At 39.5% G+C, this 17,752-nt stretch overlaps 1 protein-coding gene across 2 annotated transcripts in view; it reads left to right on the plus strand.

The window, feature by feature from the left end:
• LOC149445239 (phospholipid-transporting ATPase IA) overlaps positions 1–17,752 on the plus strand; it is a 146,985-nt gene that overhangs the window by 114,868 nt on the left and 14,365 nt on the right. For both annotated transcript variants that reach the window (XM_089653996.1, XM_089653995.1), the window contains 4 exons: positions 4,478–4,556; positions 10,794–10,855; positions 11,219–11,275; positions 14,923–15,030. In XM_089653996.1, the coding sequence (XP_089510122.1) occupies positions 4,478–4,556; positions 10,794–10,855; positions 11,219–11,275; positions 14,923–15,030 (306 nt within the window). The remainder of the gene's footprint in view (positions 1–4,477; positions 4,557–10,793; positions 10,856–11,218; positions 11,276–14,922; positions 15,031–17,752) is intronic.

Here is a 17,752-nt window from a genome sequence, read left to right on the forward strand (position 1 = left end):
ACTGTGGCTTGCAGCTTCATCTAACAAAAGTCAATGCAAGTCACAATGAAATCAGAAAAAAGTAGCGCAAGAACTATTTTTGAAATCACGCTACTTCAAATCGCACTGATTAAAAGTGCTATAGAAATACATTAGACGAAACTTCAGGTACAATTTGCAAATCACATGTCATACCTGAAGTTGCATCGCTGTGAACCAGGGCTTAGACTTCCCAATTTAGTATGAATCCAGTGGATGGCCAAAAGATGCCTCAGTTTTTACATCTGTTTCCTATTTATAAAAGTGACAATTGCCAAATTAATACAGATGGGGGTGAATGGGATTGGTACACTACAGCAATGCTTGGGTGAGACAGGGCCGAACAGCTAGGCTTTCCTCCCTGTTACAGAGATTCTTCAAAGCTAGTCTGCTTGTACCTCAAGGCTTAATTTGCCATTTTGGCTGAAGATTACCTTTAAAATCCTAGTGATTTCATTTTAGAAATGGAAAGAATTTGGAGTATCCAAAGTAAAATCACAAACATCGATAACACAGGTATCCAGAGCAGCAAACAGCCGCGTTTTACAGCAGTCATTAAGTGAAGTTGTTCTATAAGAAAAGCTGGTTAAAAATATGGACAGGAAGCTAAGCAACAATTGCTCAGTTATCACATTTTAAATGGTATTTCTAACTGTTATGGTTGTCACCAAAATAGGAAGTGGAGGGGAACCTTTTTAAGAAGGAAATTCCGACTCAGTTTAGACAGATTTTCCTAAAACAAAAAAAAATATTTAAAACTAAAAAAAGTTTTGGGTCTAGATTTACTTTTATATAAAAAAATAATGCTGTTAACGGTTTTTATTAAATTAGAAAAAGTGTAGTAAACAAGAATGATGTGTAAAAATGTAATAAGTCTGTATTTTCTTAATTATTACCAAACTGTGAGAGAAACAAACGAATTCTAAGTCCTCATATTTTATTTGTCTTCTAGGACTTTATTTCCTCAACATTGTTCTCTGAGAACACAATAATTGAATGTCTTAGCTGCATTTCATTGTCATAAAATAAATGAGCTTAGATATTACTATAGGCGAAACTTTCTGCTTTCCGAGTGTTCAGCTTCAGTATTATATTGCTTATCTTGGCTTTCCCATCTCAGAACCTTCTAACACAAAACACTTGCTCTGGCTGGGGGGAAAAAAAAGGAGAAAAACTATTTTATGTCAATGTGATTTGAGACTCTCAGCCTGACAAATGGGGAATAATGCAATTAATCAAAACTACAGCAAACCACTCCGCGATCCTCAAGCTGTTTTTACTGGACCGAGTTTTGAAATTTCATATTCCACCTCTTTTTCTTGATCATTATTTGTATTTAATGTTCAACTTGAATAGGTTGGGGAATAGATGCATTTCATTTCTAGTGTGAGGTATTTGAGATGCTTGTTATGGAAAGAAGGGTGAAAGGTTAAAAGGGCCCCACAGGGGTGACCGGATTAGTATGTGACTTGTATCAGTCAGGAGAATGGGAGGGAAGCAGCTCATTTATCTTGCACCCACCTGTGCTGCCTGTCATACAAAATACGGAGGTAACGATGCAGTAAGTGAGCTACATGAACATATACAGCCGCAGGGCCATCTGCCAAGGATGGGGTTAATAGGTCCTTAGCGTTAAATGAGATCAGCACTAATGCACATCGAAAATCTGAATGACTCGCTCAATCAGCAATGGCTGTCCTAGCAGGAAAGTGGATTTTTATTCTCCTTATTAATAACAATCAACCCTGTGTGGTCATATATTTTCTGCAGAAAATAAAAAAGGAACAAGTAGCTATCTTTTGACAGAACTGATTGCTCTGTTTTTTCAGCAGTGTACTTTTTTTTGGCTGTATTTTTAATATGTGCCAGCTTCCCTTTTTTTATTAGGAATCCAAATATTTGTTCTATATCTACAATTCTTTTTTTCTCTTTTATCCTGAAATATGTTTCTTGTGGAAGCTGTAGGCTAATTTTGTGCTCATGCAAAAAATGCCCTTTGGACAGTAACAGCCACTTGCAATTCCCATGTTTAGTGTGCGAGTTCAGCATTCGCATTTACATGCATTTCATGCGTTTGCAGTGCTTTTTTTTTTCTGAATTGCATTTAAAAATGTAATGTTTTTGCAGTGCATTCTGGTGTGTTTATGTGCAAAAAATGCAGTATGCTGTACTTTTTTTTTAAACACTCATAAAAGCATTGTAATGGTGCAAACTAGGCTCACTGTGTAATACATTAGTTTTTCCTTGGGTATGAATTTTTATCGCATTTAAAAATGTGTTTGATTGCATCTGGTGTAAACCAACCCCTAAAGTGCCAATGAGGGGGCAGTCATGGTGCTGACATCTTCAGGAAGCACATTCCATCAGCGGCTCTATGAACACAAGCACTTGGTTGTTTTGAATGTTTTATGTTAATGTCTTTGCAAATAGGGAGGGGGTCCCAAATCTTAAAGCTTCTTGCCCTTATCTCTAGATTGTGCAGACATCTTATCTTAAAGGAGAAGTACAGCCAAAGCTCTTTTGGCTGTTGTTCTCCTGTGGATCACAGGAGTGCAGTTCATTCTGCACTTCTGTGACCCGTTTTCAGCTGACAGTGGGCTGAAGTCACTCAGTCAGTCCAAGCTGGGGAAAGATCCCGACTTTAAAGTCGGGATCCACCCCAGAGTCTGGAGCTGCATCTGGCTCAGCATGTCAGTGATCTACTGAAAGTCTGAGCCAGCTGCTCCCTCACCCTCCACAGCCCAGCACTCCATTGAGCGCGTGGGGGGGGGGAGGGCAGAGCAGACAGCAGTGACTGACGGTCACCGCTCTCTGCTCACAGTGGCGGTAAGAACTCGGCGATCAGCTGTCATGTGATTGCTGTGTTCTCACACTTGGAGCTGGCGGGGGACAGATGCAGCATTGGACTGTTGCTGCATCGATCTAGGCAAGTATAATTTGGGGGGGGGGGGACTCTTTTAATCTTACAGTACAGGACACAGGCAACTTATGCATACATCATAGGTTATAGGCTTGTAATTTCAGGTGATTGGACCCTGACCAGCTTTTGAGGACAGGACTCCCAGGGCACCTCCCCTGTACCCATACACAAATTGTGAGTCCTCCGTTTTGTAGAAAGCAATTCAGAGTAATAAGGAGAGTTTAGGGAGTGCGTCCTTTGCTGTACTCTAAGGCTAGTCATACATGGATCATTTTTTTTATTTTTTTTTATCAGTGAACTCATTAAAATAACTGAACAAATTCCCCCTTCTACAAAAGAAAGGTTGATGGTGGACTCCTTTCCGCTGTGTTATTGTATTCTGTCAGAATACACTGATCAGCACTTAGGCTGCAACACTGATCAAAGGAAAATTTGACAAGAAGCTGGTTGACTGTTGAATTGACTTCTCTGGAACAGGAACAGCGACAGATGGATCGAAATTAGGCCGGTCCTTGCTAAACCAGCCTAATTTTGATCCATCTATGGCCATCTTAAGAGAATTTTATAGGGTTAAAGGGGGATGTGTCTTTAAAAGCTTGCTAGTGTCCAGTCACCTGTATATCTGAGCCTATAACCCTGTGTCCTGTACTGTAAGATATGGAATTTACAGGCAAGTCATAATTCCTTTTTTTTTCCTTTTTATAGATTAGAAACATTAGAAATGCCTATGCTCACAGCTTACATTGTTTTCATTAGGCTATCCCATTACCTCTTAAGTTTGACATTCAAAACGTCAGTGGAGTCGAGGAGAAAAGATGTTCCAGGGGTATGCGGGTAGTGCTCTTAAAAATTTTCATACTTGAGGGCGATCTAAATGCAGATGTGTAGTACATCGTCTGTTGGCTGAATTGAGATTTCAGGGTTTTGTTTTGTTTTGTTTTTTTGGAACAATATCCCATTTGTTTCATTGGGAACACAATCTGCTAAACATTCAAGCCAACTTGATTGCAAGGTGCTTCAAATAGGTCTTCATAAGATTGATGAGCACATATAGGGCCATCTAATATAAAATCACTGTAAAGAAATATGCCATATAGTTACCACAGTACAGAAAGAAAATAGTGTAAACATTTGTGCTGGATAGTAAAGTGCAAATGAGACATTTATACTGCTTTAATACCACTATTCATATGATGGTCAAGCCACTCGGCACAGTCAATAACTTGTCTAGTCTAGCTACCTGTATGTGTGGATGAGACTCTGCCTACCACCACCCTCCACTGACATTTTCCACTATTTGGCATGAGCATCACACATGTACATCCACACATCTTTGATAAATTTTCTAATGGCACAGAGTTTTGTTTGCCAGAATTGTATTAATGCTGGTGTCTCTGTATAGAAACATTATATCTTTGCCTGATGTGTGACAAGGTTTCAGGCTGGTGCCCTGACAAGTCACACTTGCTGCACTCAGATAAAGCTAGATAGTCCACCAACTCCGCTCTTTTACAAATTAATCTCCTCACTCTCTTCTAGGTTTTCTGGGTTCATTGCCTGAATGGTCTATTACACAGTGTTATACTGTTCTGGTTCCCATTGAAAGCCCTGCAGCATGGTAAGAGACATTAAGTATGCATTGATAATGAGTGACACACAGGGCATGCGTTGGCTTCTTGTGTGTGTGTGTGTGTGTGTGTGTGTATATATATATATATATATATATATATATATATATATATATACACAAACACGGTCTTTTAAAACCTTATGTGACTAGCAACATTTATGAGTGAGCAGTATTCTGTATGATTCTGTGGAAAATATTTGTCATTTGTATAGTGTTTTGTTTTTTTGGGTTTTGTTTTTTTTTTAGTTTTTGCAGATTTTGCATCTAATTTTGTTTTTTGTTCTAGTTTTTGTTATTTGTGCACTGATAGCAAAAAATGATGAATATAAACTAACTTATGTCCTTATTGTGCGGATCTGGACCGGACTGAATCATAGCCTTGGTTCTTAAAAGCCTAGGAAAAGTATAATTTTTGTTCACCTGTGTTATTTGCGAAGATGTCAATCAAATTATTTTTATGATTTCAAAGACTCCCTTCACATTGCATTGCATTAACCCAGGGTTCTCCAAACTTTATAAACAAAAGAACAGTTTACTGTCCTTCAGACTTTAGGAGCTGGACTGTGACCATTGGGAGTAGAAAATGTCTCGGCATCAGTGGGAGTAAACATTTGCCCCATCTTTGGTGTCAGGAAGAGGAATTGTGCCCCATTATTGGTATCATTGGGAAAAATAATGCCCCATCGTTGGTGTCACTTGGGCCCAATCGTTGATGTCATTGGGAGGAATTGTGCCCCTTTGGTGGTGTTGGGGCAATATTTCTTCCACGGACACCAAAAATGGGTCATAATTCCCAAGGGTCAGATAAAAGCAAGCAAAGGGCCACATCTGGGCCCAGGGCTGCAGTTTGGAGACCACTGCATTAACCCATCGTAGATTTTTGAATGGGCTGGCAGTGCATCCTAACATACAAACAAACATAATATTTGCATATTTACAATTCTCTTGCAGATGTGCATGCTACCACACCCTTGTGCAATCATACGAAGGGGGCCTATGAGCATGTTCATGCATTTGCAGTGCGGTGTGTTGCATTTGTATGTTTTGTGGCTTGTTAGCAGTCATTTGAATGGGCTTGCAGTGCAGTCACAACACACTATAATAAATGTGCCTGCATTATTTTCTGTGACACACCACACCACAACACACATTATTACGCATACATTATTGCAGTGTGCTGCAGGCAAGGTGAGTTGGGGCACCGCTGCACATTACATGCCACAAGGGCCCTTACATGTCTGCTAAAAATGTACAGTTCACCAACTTGTGATAAATAGGGGCTTCCACCCTGGTTCATATGCTACTTCACTTGAACAATTTAATTTAACAGAAGTCACTGCAAGTCGCAATGAAATTGGGGAAAAAAAAGTAGTGCAGGAACTATTTTTGAAATCACGCTACTTCAAATCTCACTAAGACCGTGCCATAGAAAAACAGGTGCGATTTGTAAATCGTATGTCGCACCTGAAGTCGCACTGGTGTGAACCAGGGCTACAGGCCTTTGCCGTTTATGCAGAAAAATATTTATTCCACACCATAGCAATATTTATTTTTGTGAACCTTTTGAAGTTCAAAGTATCGGGAGATAAAATAAGCAAAAACATGCCGAATAGTAAGGACACATATTTTTTACCAGCATTATGTATAAATGAATCAGAATATATACTTTAGCCTTGTGAAAAATGTTTATATGTTCCTATTTAGAGAGGGATACAAGAAACATGTCTGTGTGTTTTGTGGTAGTATGCCCAGTATAACCTTCAGACTGACATCTCATTTGTTATGCATTTGGTTTGCAGAATCTGGACACAGTTTTTCTTTTCACATTTATTTTACACATTTGGCAGATTTATAGCGTTTTCTGTAAGGTCTGACTGTATACGTAGATCAGAATTGTTTCTGGAGTTTGTGAAACTGTAGCAAGGAGCCATTTGATGCCAACCGCACTGAGTGTGACCACATAGTTACAAATGTGATGTTTAAATGGGCCTAATTTATTTGCGTTAGCCACATAAATCGTCGGAGCCTCCTATTACCTAGTGTTTTTAAGTGCTGCGTTCTGCTGGTTTAAGGTTGAAGCAGCTGATTCATATTTGGCACGGACAAGGCCTGCCCAGAAACCAATGTTTTGGCTGTGGATCAGTCCGCAGTCTAAATACTGCCGCAGTGTTGTTTTTCTGAAGGGAGCCTTCTGCCAGGGTGCTGCACCACACATACATTTTTATTCTCTTCCCACCTGCATCTGGCTGGGCCTACATCTCACTGATGAGTAGACAAAAGCATGTGTGTTTGCGTTGTAATGCTTTACAAAGCACAGTCAGTGCTCTGTATACAACAAAAAAAATGTAATCTATCTGTAAAGGTTGCAATCGAGGCTGAAGATCTGCACCATTGCAGTGATACGCAAAACACAACTGCGCTGACTTTCATTTTATATCTAATATCCCAATGCAAGACCACACACAATGCTACTTCTAATGATTAAACGCTTGCCCCTTCATGACCAGGTCTTTTTTTTGCTGTTTGGCACAGCGATACTTTAACTGACAATTGCACGATCATGCAACATAGCACCCAAGAAAAGAAAAGAAATGTGTATCATTTTTTGCACACAAATAGAGCTTGCTGGTGGAATTTGATCACCACTGGGTTTTTTTTTTTTTTTAGAATATAAATGAAAAAAGACAGAAAATGTTGACCAAAAAAAACAATATTTTTTACTTTCTGCTATAAAACATATCCAATTAAAAAAAAAAAATTTCTTCATAAATGTAGGCCTAAATGTATTCTACTACGTCTTTAAAAAAAATAAAAATAAATCTCCAATAAGTGCATATTAATTGGTTTGTGTGAAAGTTATAGCATCTACACACTATTGTGTGTGTGTATGATGTATGTGTGTGTGTATATATGTGTGTGTATATATGTGTGTGTGTATATATATATATGTGTGTGTGTGTATATATATATATATATGTATATATATATATATATCTATGAGAGAGAGAGAGATTGATTTTTTTTTTTTAATATATATACTAGTAAGGGCAGTGTGACGGGAGTGACTTTTGGGGGTGGGGGGACCTCTGTTGTTCCTCTTGTGTGTAGCCCACCCTGTGCCTGTTAGGGGTACAGGGTGGTCTGTCCTGATATTGGGTAAACATGTATAGGTGGGGTGTGGGGGTTGTTCATTGTTTACTGCCATGTGGTCCCATTGTTCTATTAGGTGTTTGTGTATTGACTTGGTGGGGGGTGTTTCCAGCAGCCCTCTTGATGGGACTGTCTGTTGGGATGTGTCTCTGGTTGCTAAATTTGGTTTGCCCCGCCCTGTGTCCTTATGCAGGGAAGTGGGTTGTTCCCTTGAATGTTTATATCTTGTGTCTGTGGTAAAATAAAGCATTCTCCTTCCTGTCTTAAGAGAGTCTGGTGCTGTCTATGTTCTGTATGATCAGCGGTGGGGGTCCGTGGATTGTGTTCAGACAGGGAAGCGAGAGTCTAGCGGAAATACCCAAGTGCGATCTGGTTCCGTTACAGGCGGTGATCAACTTATAGCGGAACTGTGATAGTGCGCCGGGCAGTCTGACACTTTGTGGGAACTGGCTGACACTGACATCACCAGTGACACTAATACAGTAATCAGTGCTAATTCTGTACTAATGACAATGGCTGGGAAGGGGCTAACATATAGGGGAAATCAAGGGGTTAATGTGTTGTAACAAATCACAGCACAGCTGCGGGTAGGCGCGTGCGCTCCCTACCCGGAAGCGCTAATCACGTACCAGGTATATGATCCAGCACAGAGAGGACCCCGTGCCACCATACATCTAAGTGATGCTGTGGGCAAGCGTTTAGTATACAGCAGGGGTTTCCAAACTATGAGCCTCCAGCTGTTGAAGTACTACAAGTCCCATCCTGCCTCTGGGTGTCTTGCCTGTGGCTGCCAGAGTCTTGCAAGGCCTCATGGGACTTGCAGCTCCTCAACACCTGGAGGGCCATAGTTTGGAGTCCCCTGGTATACAGGTGAAACTCTAAAAATTAGAATATCGTGCAAAAGTTCATTTATTTCAGTAATGCAACTTAAAAGGTGAAACGAATATATGAGATAGACTCATTACATGCAAAGCAAGATAGTTCAAGCCGTGATTTGTCATAATTGTGATGATTATGGCTTACAGCTCATGAAAACCCCAAATCCACAATCTCTCCTGTCAGTGTATCTGCTTGCTTGTACATCCTGTACGGGCAAGCCAATACTTCTGACTGTAGTAGTTCATTGAGATCTACAAGCCGACAGAACACTGTGAATGAATGATGCGGCCATGTGGGCAGAGCTGTTTTTTAAAAATGAAAGCTAGTACAGGGAACTTCTCCCCGTACTGCTGTCACAGGGAGGTGATCGGGCGTCAGCTGCAGGATCAGGAACATGTTACATGTTCCCATAGGTGAACCATATAGTACAATGACGGGCAAAGGTGGTTCTCTCATTCTGGGAGGACGTCATATGACGTCCTCCCATTCTAACCGCGCATGCGCGGCTCAGGGAGCGTGCAGCGATCGGCGGTGTGCTGTGTCCCTCGGAAACAGTGGATCACCGATCAGCGTAAAGAGCCAAAGATGTCGGCTCGGTCATGTGATATGCTGTGTCCAATCACAGCTGATCACATGTAAACAGGGAAATGCCGGTTATTGGCATTTCTCTCCTCTCGAGCTGTCACTCTGAAAGCTTGTGAGGAGAGGAGAGCCGGTAATCGGCATTCATCGGGGGGGACATGTACACAGATCATCAGAGCACTGATGATCAGTGTGCCCTGATGATCTGTGTAGCCCCTACAGTGCCATCTGTCAGTGTCCATCAGTGCTCATCCATGCCACCTGCCAGTGCCCATCAGTGCCACATTTCAGTGCCTACTGGTGCACATCAATGCCACATATCAGTGCCCATCTGAGCTGCCTTTCAGTGTCACCCATCAGTGCCACCTATCAGTGCTGCCAATCAGTGACGCCTATCAGTGTGCATCAGTGCCACCTATCAGTGCCAGTCAGTGCCGCCTATCAGTGCCATATATGAGTGCTGCCTTTCAGTGCCCATCAGTGATGCCTGTCAGTGCCACCTATCAGTGCAGCCTATCAGTGCCCATCACTACAGCCTCATTAGCGCACATCATTGAAGGAGAAAAATCACTTATTTACAAAATTTTATAACAAAAACTTAGAAAAAACTTTTTTTTTTTTTAATTCTCTGGTTTTTGGTTTGTTTAAGAGAAAATAATAAACCCAGAGGTGATTAAATACCACCAAAATAAAGCTCTATCTGTCACAAAAAAATGATAAAAAATTTCATATGGGTACAGTGTTGCATGACCGCGCAATTGTCATTCAAAGTGTGACAGCGCTGAAAGCTGGAAATTGGCCTGGGCAGGAAGGGGTATACGTGCCCTGTAGGCTAGTGGTTAAGGAGACAGCACTTTATCTACTGTTGGGGCAGATGGTGAGGCTGATTTTAGACAGGAGCGAAGAAACTTGTGTTGGAGGAAACCAGAGTATCCAGAGGAAACCCATACAAGCACAGGAAGAACATACAAACTCCATGCAGATAGTGTCCTGACTGGGACTCAAACAGAAGATCCCAGTGCTGCGGGGCTATAGTGCTAATCACTAAGCCACTTTGTTACCCAGTTGTGTGCATGCGTTAGTGTTCAAAGCTTCACCGTACAAGATAGTGAGGAAATAAGCCCTAAATAAGGTTGGTCACCCATGGTTCAATTCTTTGTACAACCTGACAACTACTGTGTAGGGTTTAAATACAAATACACTGTTCTAGAAGGAAACAGGGTTTCCATCCATAGATGCCGAATGTTCACATGTAATGTTTTTTCAGTTTGGCGTGTTTGGTGCCTGATTTTTGTGAATGCTGTACATTGCTATTTTGGGTTTTAAGCACAAACCGTTAAGCACAAAGTAATGGATAGCAAGGAAATGCGCTGTCTTTATTGTCTTTATTTGGGTGAGTTTTAGAAATGCCACTGCAGTTACATCTTTTTTTTTTTCCGAATTACCTTCATGGTTTTGACCCAAATCTGGGCATCCTAGATATCCTTTTTGTTTTACTAGAAGTTTAAATGTTATTTTGCTAGTTTTATTTTATTGATCCAAGTCATTTACATTTATGTTGGATATTTCCATATTTAGTTATTTAATACTCTCTTTTTTTTTTTTTAAATACAGATACTGTATTTGCAAATGGAAAAACATCAGACTATCTTTTACTTGGGAACATCGTTTATACTGTAAGTTTACAATGTAGAATTAGACCAATGTGATCTTGTAAGGCAGGACAATGAATTAATAAACCATCTAAGATTTATTTGCCACACTGTGCTAGTACAGGTATCCCTTCCATATCTAGATATTCTTACTCTAAACCTGGGAGATGGATGGCTTGCATTCTGGCCAATCAGTTGGACAAAAGTCATTTTAAAAGTCGAATGAGCCAGGTGTGCTAGTGTTAGAGTAAACTGTGCTAGCATTAAAATGCAAAAATAGCACGATTATTACCGTGAATAGAGTGTCCCTTCCTGTCCTAATATTTACTAATGAAACCAGTAAAATTTTAACACATTCATTTAAATAACTCTGTATTTTCTTTTTAGTTTGTGGTGATAACTGTGTGTCTGAAAGCAGGATTAGAAACCTCGCATTGGACCATGGTAAGGAAAATAATAGAATATTCAAAGCCTGAAATATCACTTTTTCTGTATCAATAAAGGTTTTGTATAATAATATAATATAAAAAAAGTGATATGTTACAGGAATTATTTATTATGTTTATCATAGTCTATTTTTATACATTGTACATACTAAAGACACCCTGTCTCCAGGCCATTGTTTAAAAAAAAAAATTCCTATCAGATTGTGTAGGCATCTGAAAGCCATAACACTGCTGCGGCACACCACCCTCTTGGATGTAATATTAGCAGACTCAGAACTGTCACCCATGTGACATGTTATAGTATTTGCCTTTGCTCCTCCCCCTAGCAGATATTTGCTACTCCCCCAGCAGTTATGTGAGGGGAGGAGGAGCTGGGTCAGCACAGAAAATAATTATGCTCAGAAAAGGAAAGGGTTATGACATGCAAGGAATTGACACTTAGGGTAGTCAAATATTTTGGCAAGTTCAAAGGCACATTGCAAATGGATAAAAATCAGTTATGGAGAGAAAAACACTTAATACCTAATGGCCAGGAAAAAAAAAACAGAACATAGTAGAAAATGGGACTTTTGAGGTGGAAAATCACTGAGAAAAATAGAAAACTACTCAATGTTTTATGTACATCCAAATTTCTTTAAGATCAAAATCCATAAGCTCCTAAAAGCCACTTGGTGTTAAAAACAATGACATAAATATTAAAACTTCCATCAACCTAACACCATTCAACAACCCCCTTATAGCAGTTTACCCAGCAGAGAGATGTATAGGTGGGCCAATGGCATGTTTCGCCCAGAAGGGCTTCCTCATGAGAGGGAGATTGCACTCTACGAATAAAAAAGTACATAATGAGGAACAAATCACACACTGGGATACATGTATGTGCTGTGAATGCATATTTACTCACAAAAAGTCACAAATGGAAACAAAAAGAATTAGAAAATAACATGCAGAAGCGTAACCAACTGTCCTCATAACGTAACACACTGTGGTGTGTATGCCACTATTGCCCAACGGTTTCTATAGTCTACTACATAACATGAATGTTTGGGACCCACTTGAACTACCCATATATGTCAAATATATGGTAGGCGTTATTATATATGGTCTAATCTGTTTTGCAGATTGGCCACCCACTGAAAATCCTTTGGTGGCATGATCTACCTATGCATGAGCAACTAAGGGGGTAAATGATTGTGCTTGCAGAAATTTAACATTCTGTTGAATATGTGTTTAAGATAGGTGCTGCTGAATTCTCAGCTGTCCTTTCACTAAGCCTAAACTATGCTTGATCAAATCATAATAGCCATATCTTGTAGAGTTTTGAAGTCAGGTCCCTTAGTGCTTGTTAGACAGAAGTAGATCAGTCATTTCCTATGTTTCAGCTAATCCATGGGGATGTATCAGCATTTCCTAATGCCGTACAGTGAAACGGAGAACATGCATTGTTATTTAAGTTTACGATACATGCTAATCATTACTCTGCTGGAACAAGAATATTTTATTGTAGAATCACATCAACAAACTGTTCCATATTTCCATACAGTAGCTTGGGAAGGTTGAGTTGTTTTTCTTTTGACACATTCATGAAATTTTAGTTAAAAATGTACACAGTCGAAGTCTTAGTCAGAAATCAAGAAACAATAATCAACACAAGGGACATTACTTACAGTCAGTAGGATGTGTTCTTTGTGCTGCTCGTTCCACTATTAGCTGAAATTCTCCTCCATTGATAATCTTCCCCCCTCCTTCCCACCATAATCATCTGGTTTGTAAGAGGTTGATACAGCTAACAGAACTGTGATAGGCACTTGTCGAGAGTGCCTGACTTTGCCCACCTTTTCCACCCAGCTCCTCCATTCATAGAAGGTGTACCACAGCTCTATACATGGAGGAGGAGTGGATGATTGAAAGGTCTGTCCCCTCCATTTATAGAGTTGGTTTCATTGCTCCTATGAATGAAGGAACGGGGCAGAAAGGCCGGGTAGACATGAAATCTTAAACCAAGTTGCCTCTTTGTCCTTCTGTTCACCCATAGAGTCACACATCTATCTACTTGCTTAGTTCACCAAATGCTTGTTTAAAAAATCTTTTACGTGATCTTTGACATGTTTTTAGTCTTGAACTCCGCAGACTATTTTTTTTTAAGACATTGTACAATATGCAATAAGACTACACATCCAGTGTTACTTAAAGTAGAACTAAAGAGAAAACTAAAATTAAAAGAAATGCTTGAAATATATCAAGGAGCACCTCTCCAACTGGGGTTCCTCTTAAAACATAGAGCACATCACACAAAACTCCCTACACCATCCAGCAATTATTCTAACACACTTAAAAAAAAAAAAAAAAGGCCCTGTGCAGCCCAAAGTCAGTGGTCACCAACTGTTTCTTTGACATGTATGGGCTAAATGAACAAGACAGCACAATATGGAACATTTTAAATTTTGCAAACTATACCCAAGGTTAGGGGCAGTAAAGGGAGTTGGGAACCAGAAAAACAAATTCCCATGGATCAGGCTGAACAAGCAGCCTCTACAAACTTTCTTGATAGCAGAGCAGTACATCTTGTAACATGGATAGTCTTTCTATACACCTCATGTTATATTTAATTCTGTAAAATAAATGGGCAGAATCCTTTTTTAAAAAGTGGTTTGCATTAATATCGTTTTTAACTTTCCTTGTTAATCTTGGCTTCTCTCAATGACAATCTATCTTAATCATGTATGAAAATTGTCAACTCACTAACAGAACAAACTATGGTCTGCTCAGCTTTTAGAAATTAAGCTTGATGTTATCCACAGCCTTGTGTTAAATTGCGCGTATAACATTTCCAATTAGTCGCTGAGCCTACTGGATTCTGCAGTGTCTCATTTATATAGAAAGCTGCAGTTCTTAGACATTGCAAACACTTTCCTAAATCAGTTTTTATTCCTTAGCTTTGAGGATTTGTGACACTTATTATTTTACTTATTGCAATATATGAGTTTTAGAATTTAGTACTCATAGACGGGAGGTTCAAATGAGGTGAACTGGGTCTAGAATTTGAAAACTGCTCTAGATAAAATGTATTTTAAATGTGACAAATCAAGATTGTGACTGTTTTCTGGTTTAGACAAATTTCTGGTCTAGATTTAATTTTTTGACTCTTGGTGCAGAAGCAGTTTTTTTTTTTTTATACTCGAATTGGCAAGTGATTGGTAAATTAGGCATCTCTATGTTTAAAGGAAAAACTCCCTCTTTATTCATATTTTACCTAATACCTTTCCTGTAAGAAAACTGGTAATTTCTTTCCTCATTATGTGCCATGATGCCTTGTGTCAGTCACTGACAGTTGGTGTTCACAGGGACAAGTCATATAATACGAGAGGACAGAAAGAGGGTAAGCAGAAGTATGGTAATCTGTAATAAAGACTCTGGGGGGATATGGGAAATTATCAGGATGATTTTGATTTATTCAGAACCCAAAGACAACTGACAATGAACATTTTTTGCAGACAGAGGGTGAGCACAATGTAGGAAGAAGTTACCAAAAATTCAAAGACACATCCACAAACTTAAACTGATATTTTGCCTGAACTTTGTATTATCATCATTGTTGAAAATGATTTGGCAGTGAAATGACACAGTAATGCTTTTTGTTCACAGTTCAGTCATATAGCTATATGGGGAAGTATTCTACTTTGGATTGTTTTCTTTGGGGTCTACTCCTCTTTGTGGCCAGCAATCCCTATAGCACCTGACATGTCAGGAGAGGTAAGACTTTTTTCACTTTTATTACATGCATCCTTCTTTCTCTGATGCAACTTTTATTTTATGGTTATTTAAAGGATAAGTTCACCTTTGGAAACATGTTACATGTTCCAAAACATGCAGCCGCTGTTCCTCCCGTTCCCGATTATGCAGCCCTTTTTTAGGAAGGAACAGGTAACATTCCCAGTGATGCAGCCCCTGGCTCTGCCCACGTGGCCTTGTCATTCATTCAGTGTTCTGTGAATGAATGGACTTCAAGTCCCGGCAGCCTTGGCGGCTGTTGGCTTGTAGTGCTCAATGAACTACCACGGCGCTGTGGTAGTACATTGAGTCTTCCTGTCAGAAGTAGGCGGCTTGCTGGTGCAGAATGTACGAGCAAGCAGATACACTAACAGTCTGCAGGAGACCTGCATGACATTAGCGATCTGGTGATCACCAGTGTAATGCTTTACAGGCTCCTACTACAAAAAATAATAAATGCACTTTTTTTTTACCTGCAGAAAATGTGCATTTATTATTTTTTGTAGTAAGGTGAACTTATTGTTTAAAGTGTATCTAAATAAAAACCATTGGGAAAATTTCTGTTGACTTCCTGTTCCGCAGAGACCACAAGAAGCGAGAGGAAATCACTCCAAAGTGGGAAAGATTTCTCCTCCATTCCGGTTCTGATGACAAATTTTAGTCACTTAGGTACAAGTTTTGCTATCTAAGACTCATGCTTTTAGAAGACCTTAACAGCTGGTACCTTTTGGGTTTTTACCTGGAAAGTGGAGATTTATCCTGTATAAAAGTCTGTTATCTTTTGACTTTAGACATGTTCTTTCAGAAAACATTCCCTAAATGGAGATCCAAAATGAATGTCATTTTTGTCCTTTTAATAAAATGGCCTTGCCCTAGGTTGTCATTCATTCTGCTCATTTCATCCTGTTATTGTCCAAAATCCAACAACAATTTGTCATATCCTGTGAGCTTTTCCTCTGTTCTTAGTAAGTTCTGCTCAGTGATCCATAAACGGTGTGAACAGTAATAAAGCTCCAAGTTGTATTTGCATATGAAGATGTCTGATTACTTTGGTGCTTGGTGTACATGTGGATATAGCCTTTTAATTTTTTTTTTTTAATTATTATTATTTTGGATAGAGTTGGTTAAACATTATGACAGTTTTTGCGGTCTGTGGTCCTGCTAGAGAGATTTCAATTCCTGTCCTAGAGAAAATCCCTGCAAAGTGAGACACAGTTGTTAACTGAGCAGGTGTTCTTGTTGCAAGATTTTCCCCTTACCTCTTGTTCTGCTAACATGTCTAACATTTTGGATTTTCCGTCACTTTTTGTCTTTGACAATGGGCATCAGGGCAAACAAAGGGTAAAACTACATTGCGGGGACACAGACCGCAAAACAATTTGATAAGTGCTCCTAAACATTTTTACTGTATGCAAAACTAAAAAATGTTTGGTCATATGTACACAATAAAATCTTTCTTGCTGGGCGTTGCACTCTTCTCTAGAATTCTCCTTTAATGCCACTTTGAGACATTGCTCATTTATTTCACTCTCTTCTACGATGTATATAGTGGGAAGGACTGCAATACTGCATCTGCAATACCTTGCCTTATTTAATGCAAGATGTATGTGACTGACTTTTCTTTCTGCCCAGGGGCTGCTTGGCCATTATTTAAGGCTTTTTAAGTCTCATTCCTGAGTCCTTATGAATTCCCACGAGAGCCACTTTTGTGGCAGATTCCATTTGGTTCATAAGAAAGGGAAATCTTGGCATGGGCTGCAAATCTCACACATTAGGAACAATTTGTAAACCACACAGCCCAGGCAGACAGAGCCCATCCTTAGAACAGTCTGCTCCTGTTTTTGCCATTGTCTCCAAGGCATTGGTTTGCCATTTCCCAGCTGACCAGCTTGTGTCTAGAGAAATGTGAAAAGTTACAAACAAAAATGGTTACCACAGAGCGAGAGGAGTAGCTGAGGGAAAAAAAGGAAGGAAATTCTGTGGGATTTTGCTCCCCCCCACATGATCCAAAATATACAAAGAAGCCTTCTGTCTTTAATGCGAATGTCAGCTTTACATCTTTTAAGTTTGGATTAACTCAGCAATTCAACAAGGAAAAAAAATCTGACAGCCTTTCAGATATGATGCAGGAAGAAAATCTTCTCACCTCCCCCAACTCATGTTCATTTGCAAAGCCAAAAGAGCGTTTAGGCTGAATAGTGGCTCCACTTGCCTGTCCATTCATAGTTAGCATTACAATGGTCAGTATTAACATCCTTGGGCCTCCAATACTGCCTCAGCTCCATTATACATGTTAGAAACAAGGTGGCCAGGATATAGGAAATCCTTTTGTGGAAACACTGCGCTACAAACTCCTGCATCCCATAAAGGTAACTGTTTTCAGTCTGCCTCATCGGTTCGTAGCACCTGGTAGACCTACATGGTGCACATGAGGACCTGATGGTTTAGGGAAATCACAAGTATTTCGATGATAAATACATATGCTGGGAGCAGAAAAATGACCTGTTAGCCACAGACATAAACATAGCAAGTACAAATTTTAATATTTATTGGCTAAGTAATGCTATTACTAATGATAATCATGATAATGATATTACTAACTTGGGCAATATTAACCACATGCAAAAGTTGGAAGTGGTCATTAGCAGATATTTTCTTGAACTTTTTAAAGTTTTTTTTTTTTTTCTTTCTGCACAGTTGCAAT

Source organism: Staurois parvus, unplaced genomic scaffold (genome assembly GCF_062004578.1).
Source record: "Staurois parvus isolate SC_StPar_1 unplaced genomic scaffold, SC_StPar_1.0 ptg000734l, whole genome shotgun sequence".
Lineage (NCBI taxonomy): Eukaryota > Metazoa > Chordata > Amphibia > Anura > Ranidae > Staurois > Staurois parvus.